The 18,169-nt window shown below is 35.8% G+C and overlaps 1 protein-coding gene across 10 annotated transcripts in view; it reads right to left on the bottom strand.

Annotated features, from left to right (window-relative positions):
* Window positions 1-318: 318 nt before the first annotated feature.
* Window positions 319-18,169, bottom strand: part of ptprma (protein tyrosine phosphatase receptor type Ma) — a 270,941-nt gene continuing 253,090 nt past the window's right edge. For all 10 annotated transcript variants that reach the window (XM_058766082.1, XM_058766073.1, XM_058766079.1 and 7 more), the window contains 10 exons: window positions 16,127-16,243; window positions 15,731-15,885; window positions 14,259-14,394; window positions 13,408-13,557; window positions 13,055-13,228; window positions 8,679-8,810; window positions 6,903-7,028; window positions 6,658-6,821; window positions 2,182-2,317; window positions 319-1,010 (listed from right to left, as the gene is read on the bottom strand). In XM_058766082.1, the coding sequence (XP_058622065.1) occupies window positions 957-1,010; window positions 2,182-2,317; window positions 6,658-6,821; window positions 6,903-7,028; window positions 8,679-8,810; window positions 13,055-13,228; window positions 13,408-13,557; window positions 14,259-14,394; window positions 15,731-15,885; window positions 16,127-16,243 (1,344 nt within the window). In that variant the 3' untranslated portion in view covers window positions 319-956. The remainder of the gene's footprint in view (window positions 1,011-2,181; window positions 2,318-6,657; window positions 6,822-6,902; window positions 7,029-8,678; window positions 8,811-13,054; window positions 13,229-13,407; window positions 13,558-14,258; window positions 14,395-15,730; window positions 15,886-16,126; window positions 16,244-18,169) is intronic.

The following is an 18,169-nucleotide window of genomic DNA, read 5'->3' as shown; positions in this document are numbered from 1 at the left end:
AAAATGCTTTTTTTTTTTTTTTTATAAAAATGAAAAACAATTTATCAAAAAAAAAACAACAACAAAAAAAAAAAACTAAAAAAAAAACTTTACCTAAAATGAAAATGGAAAATAGATCAACTAAAAAACTCATAATATTAATAAAAACTATAATAATATTAAAATAACACTGTTGCATTGTGGGATACAGTATCTAACAGATGTGCCCAGTGTACGATACATACTAACCTATTATATACTAAAGTACATACTACAGCAACACATCTGATGCCATTTGGCTTTTCTCTGCACAAAAAACACACAGACGACAGGTTTGGCAGATATAGATATGTATTTATAGGTTTGCTTTTGTTTTGTTTTTTGTTTTTTTTTCATACCAGATAAATAAAAAGTTAACAATACAATCTGGTCACTATTAAATGTGGAGTCCGTATGATAATAATGACCAAATTAAAACATGATTGTCACTCAGTGTGCTTCACAAAAATCTGTCAATGAATAAATTATCTGGCGAACTTCATCTATTTACAGTATAAACAAAAGAAAAGATCACGAACACAAGCTTTGGATCTTGGGACGGGACGTTTCAGCAGTTTTTCCATCGTTCCACACAAACACAACCACAGAGAGGGCAGAAACGCGTTAATATGAGCGCTTTAATGCCACGCATGATCGGACTGTACATGCCAGACCGCCTGGAGTTCATAAAAACAATGATAAAATCAACATCCACGTGATGTGCATTCCACACAAACATGAAGACACTCGCGTCCGACGAGGAGACGAAGGCAAGAAACGTGTTCGAGGAACAGAAGACACGAGCGGATGGAGATAATCGTGAGGCGAGTGCAGGAAACATCGGTTCGGTTCGTCTCGTGTGTTTCTGCTCGTTTCAGCCGTCGTGTGTTTCAGTGTCCAGGGAAGGTGAGGATGGAGAAGAACAGCTTCTGCTCACATTACCCAGAATTCAAGTATTCCAGTGCCACTTCATAGCAGAACTTATACTGATCCTGCAGGAGACACACACACACACACACACCAGCAGAGGTCAGTGTAACACAGTCTGTCAACACAACATTTAACTGTTTAACCTTCATAATGCATTCAAAATCTATATGCTTTCTTATTCTGGACCAGAAGAATTGTTATTTTATAAAACAGTCATAACTCATTATTTTTCAACTAAAATCATATCTGATCAGCAACTTCTCATTAATGTGTCAATGTGGGAAAAAAAGTACAAGTTTTGAATGTTACCACATTATTACTGCATTTACCCCTTTTTTATTCATTAAAATGTTTTTAGAAAACTCTGAAATTTAAAATGACTCATCCAACCTAATAAAACCAAGATGCAATATACATATATTTTTCTCAATACTGATGTGAAATTTCAATTGAATATATTATTGTATGAAATTTATAAGAACATATAATCTGAGAATTACCAGCATCAACCCCACCGCAATGAATTCAATTGAATTAAATTCATTTCCATTTATAACTCATGATTGCTCAAAAACCTATATAATAATAATAATAATCAAATTTCTTTAAGCATTTGTAAAGTGTGTTCCCTCACTAAACTATGCATTGTTTAGTCATTTTTATGTATCTCTTCTGGCTCAAAAAGGTTATGTTGTTAGCGGTGGTAGGCGTGATAATACATATTTTTTTACATTTATACTTTATCTGAAATAATAAATAAAATAAAAAAATAGAATGCAATGTTTTTTGTATAAAAATTCTTTTAAAACAAAATACTGCATTTTTATTTTTTTACTTGACTAAATACATTTTGAAAGTTGGATTATGTTTTTAAAGTTTTATGAATTCTTTTATAGGAACATTTTGATGATTTAATAAATTATTAAATAATAAAAGTTTTATGAAATCAACTGATTAGACATGATTTTTGATGATTAATACCTCATTAAACCATTCAAACTGAATACAGACAAACTGTGCTCTACAAATGTCTGAATGCTGGTTTCAGCAAAAATTATTATAAATTATTTTTTTTACTAAACATTTTATTAGATGTTTTGCACAGGACTCCTGCCATGACAACTACACTGGCATTGCACGATTAAACATATATATGCATTATTTTCATCATTAAACAGTGATCAGATGATTTCCTCAGTAGATGCGTGTATGTGGACGGTTTCTGACGCTCACCAGCAGGTCCACCATGTTGGGTTTGTTGTTTCTCAGTGTTTTGACGGCGTGAAAGACGTCCACCGAGTGCTGGTGACGCAACATCTCACACACGATACTGATGGAACAGAACGTGCCGCTGCGCCCGCCGCCGTTTCTGAAACACACACATCATATATGATTATCAGCGACTTCAACACATTACAATAAAAGGAGTTAGATGTGACATAAAAAAAACATTTATTTCAACTAGTTTAATTTTTAATTTTTGTTTTAAATTGAACTTGAAGTACTAAAATAACTTAAACTGATATAAAAAAATACAAAAACTATATTAAAAAAAAAAACTTTATATTATAGACGTTTTTTTTTTAAACTAATAAAAATGACAAAAACAACAAAATTACAAGGAAAATTTAAAATATAAACTTATTCAAAATATTAATAAAAACGATCACATTATACGAATGACACTAAAATAACACTGCACTTTTTTTTTCTACTATGGATTCAGTTTTTTTAATGCACCAGTTCTTTCTTTAAAGCAAAACAATAAAATAAGGCATTAAAATGGTTTTATTGATGTCACAGCTCCGTTGGTTTTCTGATCAATTTCATAATACAATGATGTCCAACGCCTTTAAATGTCTCATCTGGATTTGATTTATGATTACAGTAATATACAGTGTTTGTCCATCAAGTCAAGTCACAAGAATTTCTACAGCACTTCATAAAATACAGATTGATTCAAAGCAGTGTCAATGCAATAAACAGGAAAATAAGAGTGTTAATGTTGTAAAATTAATCAATTATGAACATTTTTATTTCAGCAGTAAAACAGCTCCACAAAAGACAATAGTCATTTTTCAGATCAATTCAGTTTAAGTTTTGTTCGCAACTGTTAAATGAATGATATTACCAAATATTAATTATGCATAATTCACTGCTCAACCGGATTGATGTATGTTTGCTTTTGTTCTGATGGTCAGAAATCACAAACCTGAATGAAACGGTTATAATCTCAAATGTATTACCACATGTACTGCTGTTAAACACACTTAATTCATCTCTGGTTGACTTTGGCAGCATTGAGAAGCATACACTATATTGCCAAAAGTATTGGGTCACCCCCTTCTAATGAACAGATTTGACTACTTTAGTCATTTCCATGTGCTTCTACTTTCAAAACAACAGTTTGGACCCTTTTCTATTCTAACATGACAATGCATCTGTGTATAAGGTTCAAAAAGATTGAACTCCTCACCAAACACCAATGACTTGTGCATATGGGTACAGTTAATTTAGAAACTTCTAAAACTGTTGTAACAGAGATGGAAACACAATTAAAAAACAAAACATAACATGAATTATGTATATCTGTTGTCACAGTTTTGTAAGTGTCTTTTTCTGTTCTAAAGAAGGGGGTGCCAATACTTTTGTCTGTATAGTGTATGTACAAGTCATTGGTGTTTGGTGATGAGTTTTTGGCTCAAGATCTGCATTTAAAGTCACAGCAGAGGTTTCTGCAGACCAGTCAAGACTCAATCAATCATTTCTTTTTTTAACCTTACCTAAATAGAAAAGGGTCCTGTCCAAATTGTTGCTATAAAATTAGAAGCACACAATTCCCCAGAATATCATTATATGCTTTAACATTAAGATTTGCACTCATGGAAATTACTAAAGTAGTCAAACCTGTTCATTAGAAGGGGGTGCCAATACATTTGGCAAGACAGTGTATTATATTGACTATATTTATGTTGATTAGCAGTGGGTTTGTTGGTGTTGAATCTGATCTGAGAGCAGTAGGTGGCGCTGTTCTCCCGCTCATGAACTGCAGCTCATTATTCAGCACAATCACTGCATCTGTCTCTCTCGCTCATGAACTCCTGAAGAGTGTGTGTGAATGTTTATTTCAGGATAAACACGGCTGGGCGGGACAGATGTGTTTCCTGAGAGCCAGATCAGAATCTCTCTGAGAATCACGTGACTCGTCACAGACTCGTTAGTTGACCGCCCAGACCGAGAGACTAGCTTCACTAGTACAGTGTGAGATATCATCATGGGTATATACGGCTCTGGACGATCAATACGGCTTTTCACTAATCAAACTGTAATACTTACTACATATTATATCAGATATTCAAAGCAGCATTATCCAGCTCAGTTCAGTTGAAGTTTTGTTCGCAACTGTTAAATGAATGATATTACCAAATATTAATTATGCATAATTCACTGCTCAACCGGATTGATGTATGTTTGCTTTTGTTCTGATGGTCAGAAATCACAAACCTGAATGAAACGGTTATAATCTCAAATGTATTACCACATGTACTGCTGTTAAACACACTTAATTCATCTCTGGTTGACTTTGGCAGCATTGAGAAGCATACACTATATTGCCAAAAGTATTGGGTCACCCCTTCTAATGAACAGATTTGACTACTTTAGTCATTTCCATGTGCTTCTACTTTCAAAACAACAGTTTGGACCCTTTTCTATTCTAACATGACAATGCATCTGTGTATAAGGTTCAAAAAGATTGAACTCCTCACCAAACACCAATGACTTGTGCATATGGGTACAGTTAATTTAGAAACTTCTAAAACTGTTGTAACAGAGATGGAAACACAATTAAAAAACAAAACATAACATGAATTATGTATATCTGTTGTCACAGTTTTGTAAGTGTCTTTTTCTGTTCTAAAGAAGGGGGTGCCAATACTTTTGTCTGTATAGTGTATGTACAAGTCATTGGTGTTTGGTGATGAGTTTTTGGCTCAAGGTCTGCATTTAAAGTCACACCAGAGGTTTCTGCAGACCAGTCAAGACTCAATCAATCATTTCTTTTTTTAACCTTACCTAAATAGAAAAGGGTCCTGTCCAAATTGTTGCTATAAAATTAGAAGCACACAATTCCCCAGAATATCATTATATGCTTTAACATTAAGATTTGCACTCATGGAAATTACTAAAGTAGTCAAACCTGTTCATTAGAAGGGGGTGCCAATACATTTGGCAAGACAGTGTATTATATTGACTATATTTATGTTGATTAGCAGTGGGTTTGTTGGTGTTGAATCTGATCTGAGAGCAGTAGGTGGCGCTGTTCTCCCGCTCATGAACTGCAGCTCATTATTCAGCACAATCACTGCATCTGTCTCTCTCGCTCATGAACTCCTGAAGAGTGTGTGTGAATGTTTATTTCAGGATAAACACGGCTGGGCGGGACAGATGTGTTTCCTGAGAGCCAGATCAGAATCTCTCTGAGAATCACGTGACTCGTCACAGACTCGTTAGTTGACCGCCCAGACCGAGAGACTAGCTTCACTAGTACAGTGTGAGATATCATCATGGGTATATACGGCTCTGGACGATCAATACGGCTTTTCACTAATCAAACTGTAATACTTACTACATATTATATCAGATATTCAAAGCAGCATTATCCAGCTCAGTTCAGTTGAAGTGTTTCTGCTGGATGAGCTGAACTGATCTGAATAATGACTCTATTGTCTTCTGTAGAGCTGCTTTACAGCTCAATCTGAATTAGTTCCATTCATTTTCTAACATTAACGCTGTTAATTGCACTCGTATTTCACATCATTTGCAGTATCTCGCATGATACAGCAATCTAAAAACGTGCTGCTTGTCTTAAAACTTTAAAAAAATATATTTTTCTCATTTCACAGCCATATGTCTTGTGTTTTTAAACCCAAAAACACATTTTTTGTGAATTTAGTTGCTGAGAGCAAATCACAGGGATAACACGGTAAAATACTATTTACACAACATTTACACAATTTACTTGAATATATTTGAAAACCTGAGACAAATATCAGCTAATCTAATCAGAAAACTACAACTACAACCAGAAAAAAAATCTAAAATAAAATAAATGTTCACTGAAATAAAAAAACTTAGTCTTTCACTCAGAAATGGCAGAGTTATTGCTAAAACTAAAACCATTAAAATATTTAAAATTAAATCAATGTGAACTTAAATGATAATAATAAAAACAAAACAAAATATTTAAAAAATTAAACTTATATTACTTTAGCAGGTGTACAAGGAAACATTTCTTATTTTCATTTAGCTTACCTTGATACTAAAATAACTTAAAAACTGAAATAGAATTAATAAAAACTACATAAACACTGCAAAAAAACAAATAATAATAAAATTGCAAAAAAAGATAAAAACAAATCCTAAATATTAATATATAAATATTTTAAAAAACAATTAAAATGTTTTTTTTTTTTTATAAAAATACATTGTAAATATTAATAAAATCTCATTCTAAATATTACAAAAAGTCTAAATATTCATAAAAATCTAATTCTAAATATTACAAACAAAATTTAAATGTTAATAAAAATCTAATTATAAATATTAATTATAAATATGCTAAATAAATATTGCACTACTGTTAACAAAAATAACATAAATATTCAAAGCATGGATATATAAGATTGAATCTGAGGAGCGGTGACTCACAGGCAGTGCACAACGGTGCGTCCCTCTCCTCCGTCGTACTCCTCCTGCCATTTGTCCACCTGTCGGATGAGTTTGAGGAAGGAACGTTTGGAGACGGGAGTGTCGCGGTACATCGGCCAGCCCAGAAACTGGAACTGCTGCACCATCCGATACCCGTCCTGCGGCTGAGACACAAAACACGCGTCCATGACACTCGAACAGCTGACTCTCGCGTAAGTGTGCGATGTTAGCGAGCGTTTACTCACCCGCGCCGCGTTATAGATGCGGAAGATCCTGCTGATGATGTCCTCCTCCAGATCCGCAGACACAAACTCCACCTGGATGGGTCCGTGCCGGTGGACGCCGTTCTCTGGCCAGTACTGCGGACACAACTGGACACAAAACACACCAATCACACACATCAACATCACACATGTCAATTCAGTGGCCAGGTTCCATGGCTGATCAGTTTCACCACGTCAGGTTTTTCCTAGAACAGCATGGCTATACCGGTTCACCAGCTAGACTAGCAATTAACCAGTATTAACCAGTCTAGACCAGCAACTGACCAGTACAAACCAGTCTAGACCAGTACAGACTAGTCTAGACCAGCACCTCACCAGTACAGACCAGTACAAACCAGTCTAGACCAGCACCTGACCGGTACATACCAGCCTAGACCAGCACCTGACCGGTACAAACCAGTCTAGACCAGCAACTGACCAGTACAGACCAGCCTAGACCAGCAACTGACCAGTACAAACCAGTCTAGACCAGCATCTGACCGGTACAAACCAGCCTAGACCAGCAACTGACCAGTACAAACCAGTCTAGACCAGCACCTGACCGGTACAAACCAGCCTAGACCAGCAACTGACCAGTACAGACCAGTCTAGACCAGCACCTCACCAGTACAGACCAGTACAAACCAGTCTAGACCAGCACCTGACCAGTACAAACCAGTCTAGACCAGTACAGACCAGTCTAGACCAGCACCTCACCAGTACAGACCAGTACAAACCAGTCTAGACCAGCATCTGACCGGTACAAACCAGCCTAGACCAGCAACTGACCAGTACAAACCAGTCTAGACCAGCATCTGACCGGTACAAACAAGCCTAGACCAGCAACTGACCAGTACAAACCAGTCTAGACCAGCACCTGACCGGTACATACCAGCCTAGACCAGCACCTGACCGGTACAAACCAGCCTAGACCAGCAACTGACCTGTACAGACCAGCCTAGACCAGCAACTGACCAGTACAGACCAGCCTAGACTAGCACCTGATCAGTACAAACCAGCCTAGACCAGCACCTGACCGGTACAAACCAGCCTAGACCAGCAACTGACCAGTACAGACCAGTCTAGACCAGCAACTGACCAGTACAGACCAGTCTAGACCAGCACCTCACCAGTACAGACCAGCCTAGACTAGCAACTAACCAGTAAAAACCAGCCTATAAATGACAAACTTAGTATTGTCATAATCTTTCATCTGAAAATATTTTTTTCATCACAGGTTACTGTATAATGTTCACGAACAGCCAAATAGCAATTCACACATTGCTTGATCAAACTCAAAAATATAGATAAATAACCTGCATAAAAATAAAATACATAAAATACAAAGAATAAAAATAATCACTTTAAAATAAAACAAGTAAAATAAAACACTTATTAATAATGAAACCATAAAATTATACAAATGAAATAATTTTAAAATAAAAACAATAAAAAGCAAATAACATTAAAAAAGTAAATCATAAAAATAAAATAAATAATATCAATATAAAGAATGTTTTTTTTTAAATATTTTTTGTTTACCTGCATGTCATGTGACAATTAACATAACAGAGAACCGTAAACCATGCAAATGTGTTGTTAAATTATTGAAATATTAACTTAAAATCTCATGGAGGCTTTCAGTCCAAGTGTTTGTTCAACTGACAGAAACGCTTGGGAACTCCTGATTAATTTCATGTCAGAGCAGTGCATGTGTGACAGACGCATCTGCTGCATGAGTGTGTGTGTGTGTCTCACCTGCGCGGGATCCACGTCGTTCAGCATCACTATAGACGTGCAGTGATAGTCCAGCACCAGCCTCCAGAAGTCTTTGACGGTGTTGGGCAAAGGATGCTGGGTAACGATGAACGCAGACGGCTGCTTGTAGCTCTGTGAAGATGAAGATGAAGATGAAGAGAGGAAAACATCTTATTTCCCGTCTGACTGTCTGCTTGAGTAATTGTATGGAGAAGTTTAGCGTTGAGCTGCGTGTTTTATTACCGCCGCCAGCGCTGCCATTTACTGTAATGAAAACAAATGCGCTGTCGCGTGTTTTACAAACAAACCCATCCCATTCAATACTCTTACTGCTTTTTTTGTTCATTTTCTGTTATGGATCGCTTTTAGCCATTTTCCTGACAATGAAATGAATCAATTCCATCTGTTTTTGAATTATTTTCAACAAGCACATAATCGTGTGTGCTGAGATTCACATCCATCAGAGACGCTGTCGCTTCAGACGCACAAAAACGGTTATTAAAGACACGGATGCAATCGATAGTTAAAATCATAAATGTGGAAAATTAACAATTTTAAAATAAAAACAAAACAGTACTAATTAAATCATAAAATGTATAATAATCATATAAAATGTATAAAAAAGTAAAATAAAAACAATTTTAACAATAATAATTCATAATTTTAAAATAAAACAAGTAAAATAATTATTTAAATAAATAATTAGATAAAATGTAAAATAAATTAAAATAAAATACATTTAAAATACAATTTTTTTAATGAAACATTTATTAATAGTGAATTAAATCATAAAATGTATAATAATGAATTAAATAGTAAAAATGTGAAATGAAAAATAAAATAAATGAATAAAAACAATCCATATAAAACACTTACTAATGATTAATTAAATAAAAAAAATAAAATAATTTAAAAATCAATCAAAATAAAACACTTATTAATAAATAGTTGAATAATATAAAATGAAAATAAGTAATCCTAAAATAGAAACAATTGAATTAAACATTTATGATTTAATGAATTAATGATAATTAAATCAGATCATAAAAATTAGGATGCACAATATTATCGGACTGATATCGGAATCGGCCGATAATGACTTTGGATGTAAATATCGGCATCGGCCTGATATGAAAAATTATGCCGATATGTCTTGTCGATAAGAGGAATGGGTTAACTCACATGTGCTCAGGGTGTGCTAGTGATTAGATCACGTCAGCAGTGTGGCTCATTCTTGAAGCAAAGTTTTGTCTGAATGATGATTAGATTCACTGTTTTCGCTGCTTTTAATCTGTGAAAGCACGTACAGAATGATGCGTTCGGTGTGCGATAGAGTAAACAGTAATAGCACGTGCAGCGGCAGCCTCCCCCGGGTCCTAACGCCCGCTCGGTAAAGAGATTTGATCTGTTGGCCTACTTCTAATTAAATTAAAAGTAAAATAGCCTACGCAAGTAACATTTAGACTGTTTCTGATTAAATAAAGCAGTAATTGATGTCATAAAATAATGAGTATATTTTGATTTAAAGGTCAGAAGCTATAGCTTGCATGAAGAAAAAAAAAAAACACTTGTAAATTAAATAATTTTATATATATACTGATTTATTCATTAATGTGTAATATGTTTTATTTCTTAAACAAATCATAAGCTCTAAAAGATTTTCAGAATTTTTACAACTTTTGCTTTAGACCATCTACAAATGTTAAATCTTATGAATAAAATAAAATGTTAGGGTTAACACTGCATCTTTCTGGGGGGAAAAAATGCAGCGATTGATATAGAGCAGTGGTTCCCAAACTTTTTCTGCCGGGCCCCCCTTTTGCAGAATAAAAAATGAAGGCCCCCACCCCCACACCCACACATACACATAAACACACCTCCAGGAGGATTTGTTTGAAACATTGTAATTCATTAATGGTAATTAACACAAATTCAGTGTGTGACAACTTACTGAAAAAAAAAAAAAACTAAATAAGGAACTAGTCAATAGTAGAAGCATTACAAGTAAAGCATGCAGCTTCAACATTTATTTATTTATTATTATTATTATTATTTTTTACTATGTAACAGTATTAATTGTTTTCAACAGATTTTCTCTTTGTTGTCAAAATGAACATTTTTGAACTGCAGGATTTAGACTTATTCTTACTAGTCCCACAGTCTTTTCAGTGACTGGGATGGGCTTGCCTTGTGCTGCAGATCCTCTCAAATCGGGATGCAGCTGTGAGACTGCCACTCTTAGCTCATTTTCAATGTCCAGCTTTGATCTGTATTTTGTCTTGACTGAGGCAACTGCAGAAAACCCTATCTAACATAGGTAGGATGTGGCAAAGGAAGGAGTATTGCCAGGGCTCTCCTGCCCAGCAATGGGTAGTCCTTTTCCACTCCAATCCAAAATGCAGCCAATGCCTTGGACTTAAACTGAAGCCTTGTTGTTGAATCAGAGGTGACATCAATGGCGAAACCAAAACTGCTTTGTAATAATTATTTATTATTTTATTAAATAATATTAAGTCATTTTGTAAGACTTTTAATTTAACTCAATTTTAATGATACTGAATTTAAAATCACAAGCCAATAAAATAACCACGTTTATTGAAAGTAACACAAAATTGGACAGAAAATATAGCCTATTAATATTAAATATCAATCAATATATTATTTTTATTCAGTTCTATGAAACCGAATCGGATATAACTTTTTTTATAGTCCTACAAATCTATTATTATCAGAGCACGTGAGCAGAACATCACGTCACGAGAGGGTGGCGTCATTTTACCACCGTTGTGCAGTACATCTGTACTACAGCATGTTACATCACAATAGCGCTATTGCAAAAAGGAACAAGTATACATTGAAATTTTCTGTTGGCGCGTTATTTGAGAGGACTTTGCTTTGCGCACATTCATAGAGCGGAATATTCAGCGGAGTGTCACGACGGCAGTGATTAGAGAGAGAGAGAGAGAGAGAGAGTGCGCTGAATACTGCCGGGCGGCGCGGCAGATATTTTCGGCTCATTGGACCGTTTTTCTCTTTTGAAATTTCGGTTCGTCCCTATAAATATCGGCTGACTGTATGTACACTAGCCTTGCCGCGCCCCCCTTATCATAACTCCGCGCCCCCCAGTTTGGGAACCACTGATATAGAGTTTATTTATAGTTATTTTCAAAGCTTCAATGTGCTGTCAAAAAACCTTCATTATGGTTTATTTAATTCTAACAAATAAGTTCTTGTTAAAAACTAACAAAATTAAAAATATTTTGCTTATAATTTCTGCACAGGAGAGACTTGTTGGGTTGTTTCCAAACAAAAAGGAAATATATCAGTATCGATATCGGGCATATCAGATATCGGCAAAAATCCAATATCATGCATCCCTAATAAAAATATATAATAATGAAAATTTTGAAAATGTGACATGACAACAATATTAAAATAAAATCAATCAATAAAATAAAAGCACTAATAAAAAAATAAATAACAATTAAATGAAAAAAAATTAATTCTAATTAATTAATCAATTAATCAAAATAAAATAAATTTTACATTAAATTAATTAATTAAACCTAAGTTAAGCTCCGCAGGTAACGACCACTAGGTTAAGCGCCGCAGGTAACGGTCACCAGGTTAAGCGCCGCAGGTAACGGTCACCAGGTTAAGCGCCGCAGGTAACGGCCACTAGGTTAAGCGCTGCATGTTATGATCACTAGGTTAAGCACTGGAGGTAACGGTTAATGGTCTCTAGGTTAAGAGCTGAGGTAACGATCACTAGATTAAGTACTGCAGGTAACGGTCACTAGGTTAAGCTCCGCAGGTAACGGTCACTAGGTTAAGCACCGCAGGTAACGGTCACCAGGTTAAGTGCCGCAGGTAACGGTCACTAGGTTAGGCGCTGCATGTTATGATCACTAGGTTAAGCACTGGAGGTAACGGTTAATGGTCTCTAGGTTAAGAGCTGGGGTAACGATCACTAGGTTAAGCACTGCAGGTAACGGTCACCAGGTTAAGAGCCGCAGGTAACAGTCACCAGGTTAAGAGCCGCAGGTAACGGTCACTAGGTTAAGAGCCGCAGGTAACGGTCACTAGGTTAAGCACCGCAGGTAACGATCACCAGGTTAAGTGCCACAGGTAACGGTCACTAGGTTAGGCGCTGCATGTTATGATCACTAGGTTAAGCACTGGAGGTAATGGTCTCTAGGTTAAGAGCTGAGGTAACGATCACTAGGTTAAGAGCCGCAGATAACGGTCACTAGGTTAAGCACTGGAGGTAACGGTTAATGGTCTCTAGGTTAAGAGCTGAGGTAACGGTCACTAGGTTAAGCGCTGCAGGTTATAATCGCTAGTTAAAGATCTGAGGTGTGTGCGAGCATCCGTACGTCCATGAGCGCGGCGTTGATGTAGTTGCTGCTCTCTCCGTCGATGGTGATGAGGAAGGGCAGGCAGCGGTCTGGAGGAAGAACGTCCATACAGCGGTTCTTCTCATGGTTCCGCGGCAGCAGCGCGATGCTGCAGTCCTCCACACGCAGCGTGGGCGTCACCATGTTTAACGTCTGCCAAAGGAAAACCCAAATCAAACTCATGCACACACTTACATCACTATATTCTATTGATTTATTTTAATATTTAATTTATTTTTATTGTATTTTATTCTATTACAGTAATAATATAACATGTTTTATTTAGTCATTCAATGTATTTACAGCTATATGTAATATTTTAATACACTGACTCTGAACTCCTCTTTGATCTGGCTGGAGTTGGTCTGCGGGTCCAAGCGGTTCATGTCATAATACACCGAGCGAAGCTGATTGGCCGGGATCGTGGTGTCGCCACAAAGACACGCCTCCAATATGGCATCATGGATAAACACATACTGCTCCTGAAATATCAACATATCAATGACAGATCAATACAACCATATCAATCACAGCTCACTGATATCATTTGATGTGGTGACTGATTGGTGTTTTAGTTTTGGTTAATATGTCAGTTTCAAAATCTGCAGATTTTTTTTTTGTTCAATATATTTTGTTATTATATTATATATATATATTTTTTTTTCAGTTTTCATTTCAAAATGTTTTTTTTATTATTATTATTTTTCTATTTAAATTTTTAGTAATTTTGTCATGTGCTTTTGTCATTTTTATTTGTATCAGTTATTGAAATGTATCAAATTATTCACACTTTTATGGACTGTTTCAGAACAGATGGATCAGGACATAATCGACTGTGTTTTCAGCCTTCTCCTCCATGTCTCTGTCCTGTGTGTCCACATGCGGACCGGTCATCTCTCAATCGCAGACGGCGGTCTGACAGCTTGACGTGAATCATTCATGAAGTGACATTTTAAATATGCCTGCGGTCGCCGCTCCTCAGAAAGTCCTTGACCGAAGCTGACGGTCAGATAAAGTCTCAGGCTATACAATCATAGTTACATATGAGTGCTTGTTTCTTTTGTCTATACTGAAACTCTATATCAAGAAAAATGTTCTGAATTATGTCTGAGAGGGCAGGGCTGTAGTCAGGAGCAGTGTGTGATTGGCTGCGGCTGATGTGAGGATGTCTGTGATTGGTTACCTCCGTCTGCACCATGTTGACCCTGCGGGAGCGCAGTTCTCTCACGCAGTTGTAAATGTCCACGACTCCTTCTCGCTCCGCCATGTCCAGCATGATGTCAATCACAATGAAGCAGCCGGTGCGTCCCGCTCCAGCACTAAGGACCAAATAACAGCTGTTATTACTACTCTAAGGTACTAACATGTACCTATTAGTGGTAAAAAGGTACAAATATATCTGCTCTATAAGGGTACTGCTCCGGGGACAAGCTGTTGTACCCCAAAAGGTACAATTTTAAACCCCTTTTTTTTCTGTGTGTACCCTAGCAACTTTTTCTTCCAAAAGCACATAGTAACAAATTTAGCTATTTTTAAAATAAATTTGGCAACTTTTAGTAACTTTTGTGACTCAAACAATAAAAAGGTAGACATGTTCCATCTAAATTACACAAAAAGCTGATATTTGCAATTGTTAAATTTAATAATAATAATAAAAATAATTGAACAATTGAATAATTGTTCATTTATGATACATCTTGTTAGTAGCTTGTACCTGTAGGATTGTTGATCAGTTAGTACACTGTAAAGGTCGAAATGTTTGCACGTTAAAAAATAAATATGCCCTCATGTCGTGTCAATCATGTTTACACACTGCCTCCAAAACCTCCGTCATAAAAAATTCAGATCAGGTTAGATTTTCTAGCTTTTTTGCATCCGTAGCAAGAATTTTGATAGGAAAGGATGACAAAAAGAAAAAATGCTAACGAAAATTTCGAAGTCAGTGTCCAAATCCCAAAAAAGTCCCAAATTTTCGTGTGCGTTTTTTTTCTTCTTTTTCTCATATTTGTCATCTTTTTCTATCAAAATGCAGAAAATCGAACCTGATCTCAATTTTTTTATGATGGACGAAAGTTTTGGAGGCAGTGTGTAAACGCGAACTGAGACAACATGAGGTCATATTTATTTTTTAACGTGCGAACATTTCAGACAAGAATTTCGTACTCGGTGTGCAAAGACCTTAAGAAAAATATCTAGAAAAATGGAAAAGGTACTAGCAATTTTCCAGGACATTATTTATTATCCATTATCTGTTGTAACCCTGTGACCTAAAAAACACAAAATACAATGCGTAATTTAAAATACGGAAAATTCCTTCACATTTACAAAGAAGATTGTGCCCTATTTTTAAAGACTTTTCTAACCTACTACTAATACACTGCTTAAAACCATAACTGTTCAGAATGTGTAGTTTACTAGCTAATAAAAAAATAAAAAGTTAAATTGTAATTGTTCAAAATGTATATTATTTTACGAACAAATCTAAATTAACATATATAAGATATATTTTTGCCTGAGATTCAAAGTAGTGGCAATATTTCGTTGAGATTACGTGATGACGTTATCGTGCAATATTATTCAGCAACTTTTAGCAACAAATCGACCTTCCTTTAGCAGCTTCCCTTGCGTTTCTGTGAGAATGAGACTGACGCTCACCTGCAGTGGATGACCATCGGGCCGGCGTTGGCCGGACTCTTGGCTTTGACCCGGCGGACGAAACCCAGCAGCCCCGTGGCATGATACGGGACGCCGTGATCCGGCCAGCCGGTGAAATGAAACTGACGGATCTCCCTGATCTCATGAGCTCCTCGCTGGAGACCACAAACACACAAACAGCACATTTAAAGACATGGCATCAGAAAGGACAAATTACCAACAAAAAATAGCTATGAAGACAATACTGAAACAATAAGCAGTGATTAGATGTGTTTTGTGTTTGACTGGAGATTGTGAACAGGATACTGAGTCTCGGTTATGATCAGCGTTACAGTAAGTTTGATTGTGTAGATTGATAGTAAATCTGATAAGTTTGACTGTAGTTTGACGTTGAACCTTTTCCACAGCGAAGGTTCGAATGACGTATTCGGACAGCAGCTGAGTCTCGATGAGCGTCACCTTCATGTCCCTGTAGATCTCAGTGTCATCGGGCCAGTACTTACAGCACTTCACCTGTCAAACACACACAGTGATTTGAGTAAAACCCACACCAGTTTATCAAAACATGAGATACAAATGTCTTCAAACAACCTGTTCAGATTCTGTACAAATGCTTTGACTCAAGAACGTCTTCAAGTGTCCCAGATATCTGACACCACTGCTGCAGATCATCCCAGACTAATTAACCAGGTTAACCCTCCATAACCAGAGCACACCTCCAGAGACACACACACACACACACACCCAAACCACCGTCTCTAATCAGTCAAAGCCATTAATGAAGTCAATCACATCGCTCTCTCCGTTTATCTGTCTGTCATCAGTTTATCAGCTGCTTCTTTCCATCCGCTCTTCATTATTACACTGTTTTCTTTATATGCGTGTATGTCAGTTTCAAAAACTACCAATATATTTCTCAATATATCTTCGTTTTCAAATATTTCATTTTCAATTCATAATGTATGAATTATTAATAATATATATATATATATATATATTTTAGTGCTATATATACTATAGCATATATATATATAATTATAGTTCTGCTTTATTTTAATTAACAAAATGTTTTTGATAGTTTTTAATTAATTAACAATAGTATTGTTAAATTAATTAACAATAGTAACCCTGATTGTTAATTGATCTGTAGATATTGGTATTAGCCACTGAAAAACCACACAAGTTTAACCTGTTGAATATATAAGAACTAGTGGTGTCAAAATTAGTGCGTTAACGCAGGCGATTAATTTTTTCAGTTTAACGCGTTAAAAATATTTAACGCAATTAACGCAGGGGCGGGGCTAGGGTTGGCCACCCCTCTCACAACTGCTGTTTCTGTCACTTTTTCTCTCGACAAGAAGTGCATTTATTCAGTCTCAGAGCGTCTTTACAACCACATCAAACCGGAGACATTTCAGACGCGTGCTCCAGCTTTAATTCAGCACCAGGCGCGAGTCAAACGAGCGCGGAAACCGGCGCGTGCTGTAGCCTGTATCATTTCATATCAAAATGTAAAATAAACTACGTGCATGCAATGTTGTGGTCAATTAAGTCATGAAGTTACCAAAAAGGCGATTAAAGCTGGCTTAAAACTGTGCGTGCATGTAATATGTTATATAAGTCACATTTAAAAACATGTCTCTGAAATGGTTTTCAAAACTGTCCTGGAGCAGCCCAGCACTGTCTCCCTCATCTAACACACCCGATTCAACTCGTCAGCTCATTAATAGAGACCTGAAGTGGGTCAGAAATGGCAAAAAGAAAATATGAGTGTCAGATCCGCATCATGTTCAGCAGCGGCAGCTCTTAAAGAAATAACAGCCAAAATAACCTAATAACCAGCTGCTGTGATGTCTATTAATCAAAGGACAAAGAAAAAGAAAAAAAGAGGAAAAAAAGAACTTTCATAGCTTTAAGGATTCATCTATATTTAATTTAGAATTTAGTGTTTGATAACTTCAACTTCAATTTCTTTATATTTCTGTTGAAGGGCACAGGTAAATATGACATTTATTATAATGGGTTTATGTGAAGATTGTTTTAAGTTCACTTAAATTAAAAGTTATTTTTTAAGTCTAATAAATGTTAAAATTGATAGCTCTCAATTATACGCTAATGTTGAATGACTATAGTCAATGGTTAAATGGGGGGGGGGGGGGCAATTTTATAGAGAAATCAGTATTAATTGGTATCAGTGATACTGGCCTTCAGTCATAAAAAAAGATGCCATTAAGCAAATATTAAAAATTATATTGTCTTTGTTTGTACATTAATTTGAAGATTGAATGTGGAATTATTGCAATATAAAAGTATATTTAAAAACTTTAATGTTAGGTGAGATTAAACGCGATTAATTTCAGAAAAATGTGCAATTAATTAGTTAATTTTTTTTAAATCGATTGACAGCACTAAAAAGAAACAATAGTTGAAATCTCATGA

Source organism: Onychostoma macrolepis, chromosome 24 (genome assembly GCF_012432095.1).
Source record: "Onychostoma macrolepis isolate SWU-2019 chromosome 24, ASM1243209v1, whole genome shotgun sequence".
In the NCBI taxonomy this organism is placed as follows: Eukaryota; Metazoa; Chordata; class Actinopteri; order Cypriniformes; family Cyprinidae; genus Onychostoma; species Onychostoma macrolepis.
This window is presented reverse-complemented; position numbering and strand designations above follow the sequence as displayed.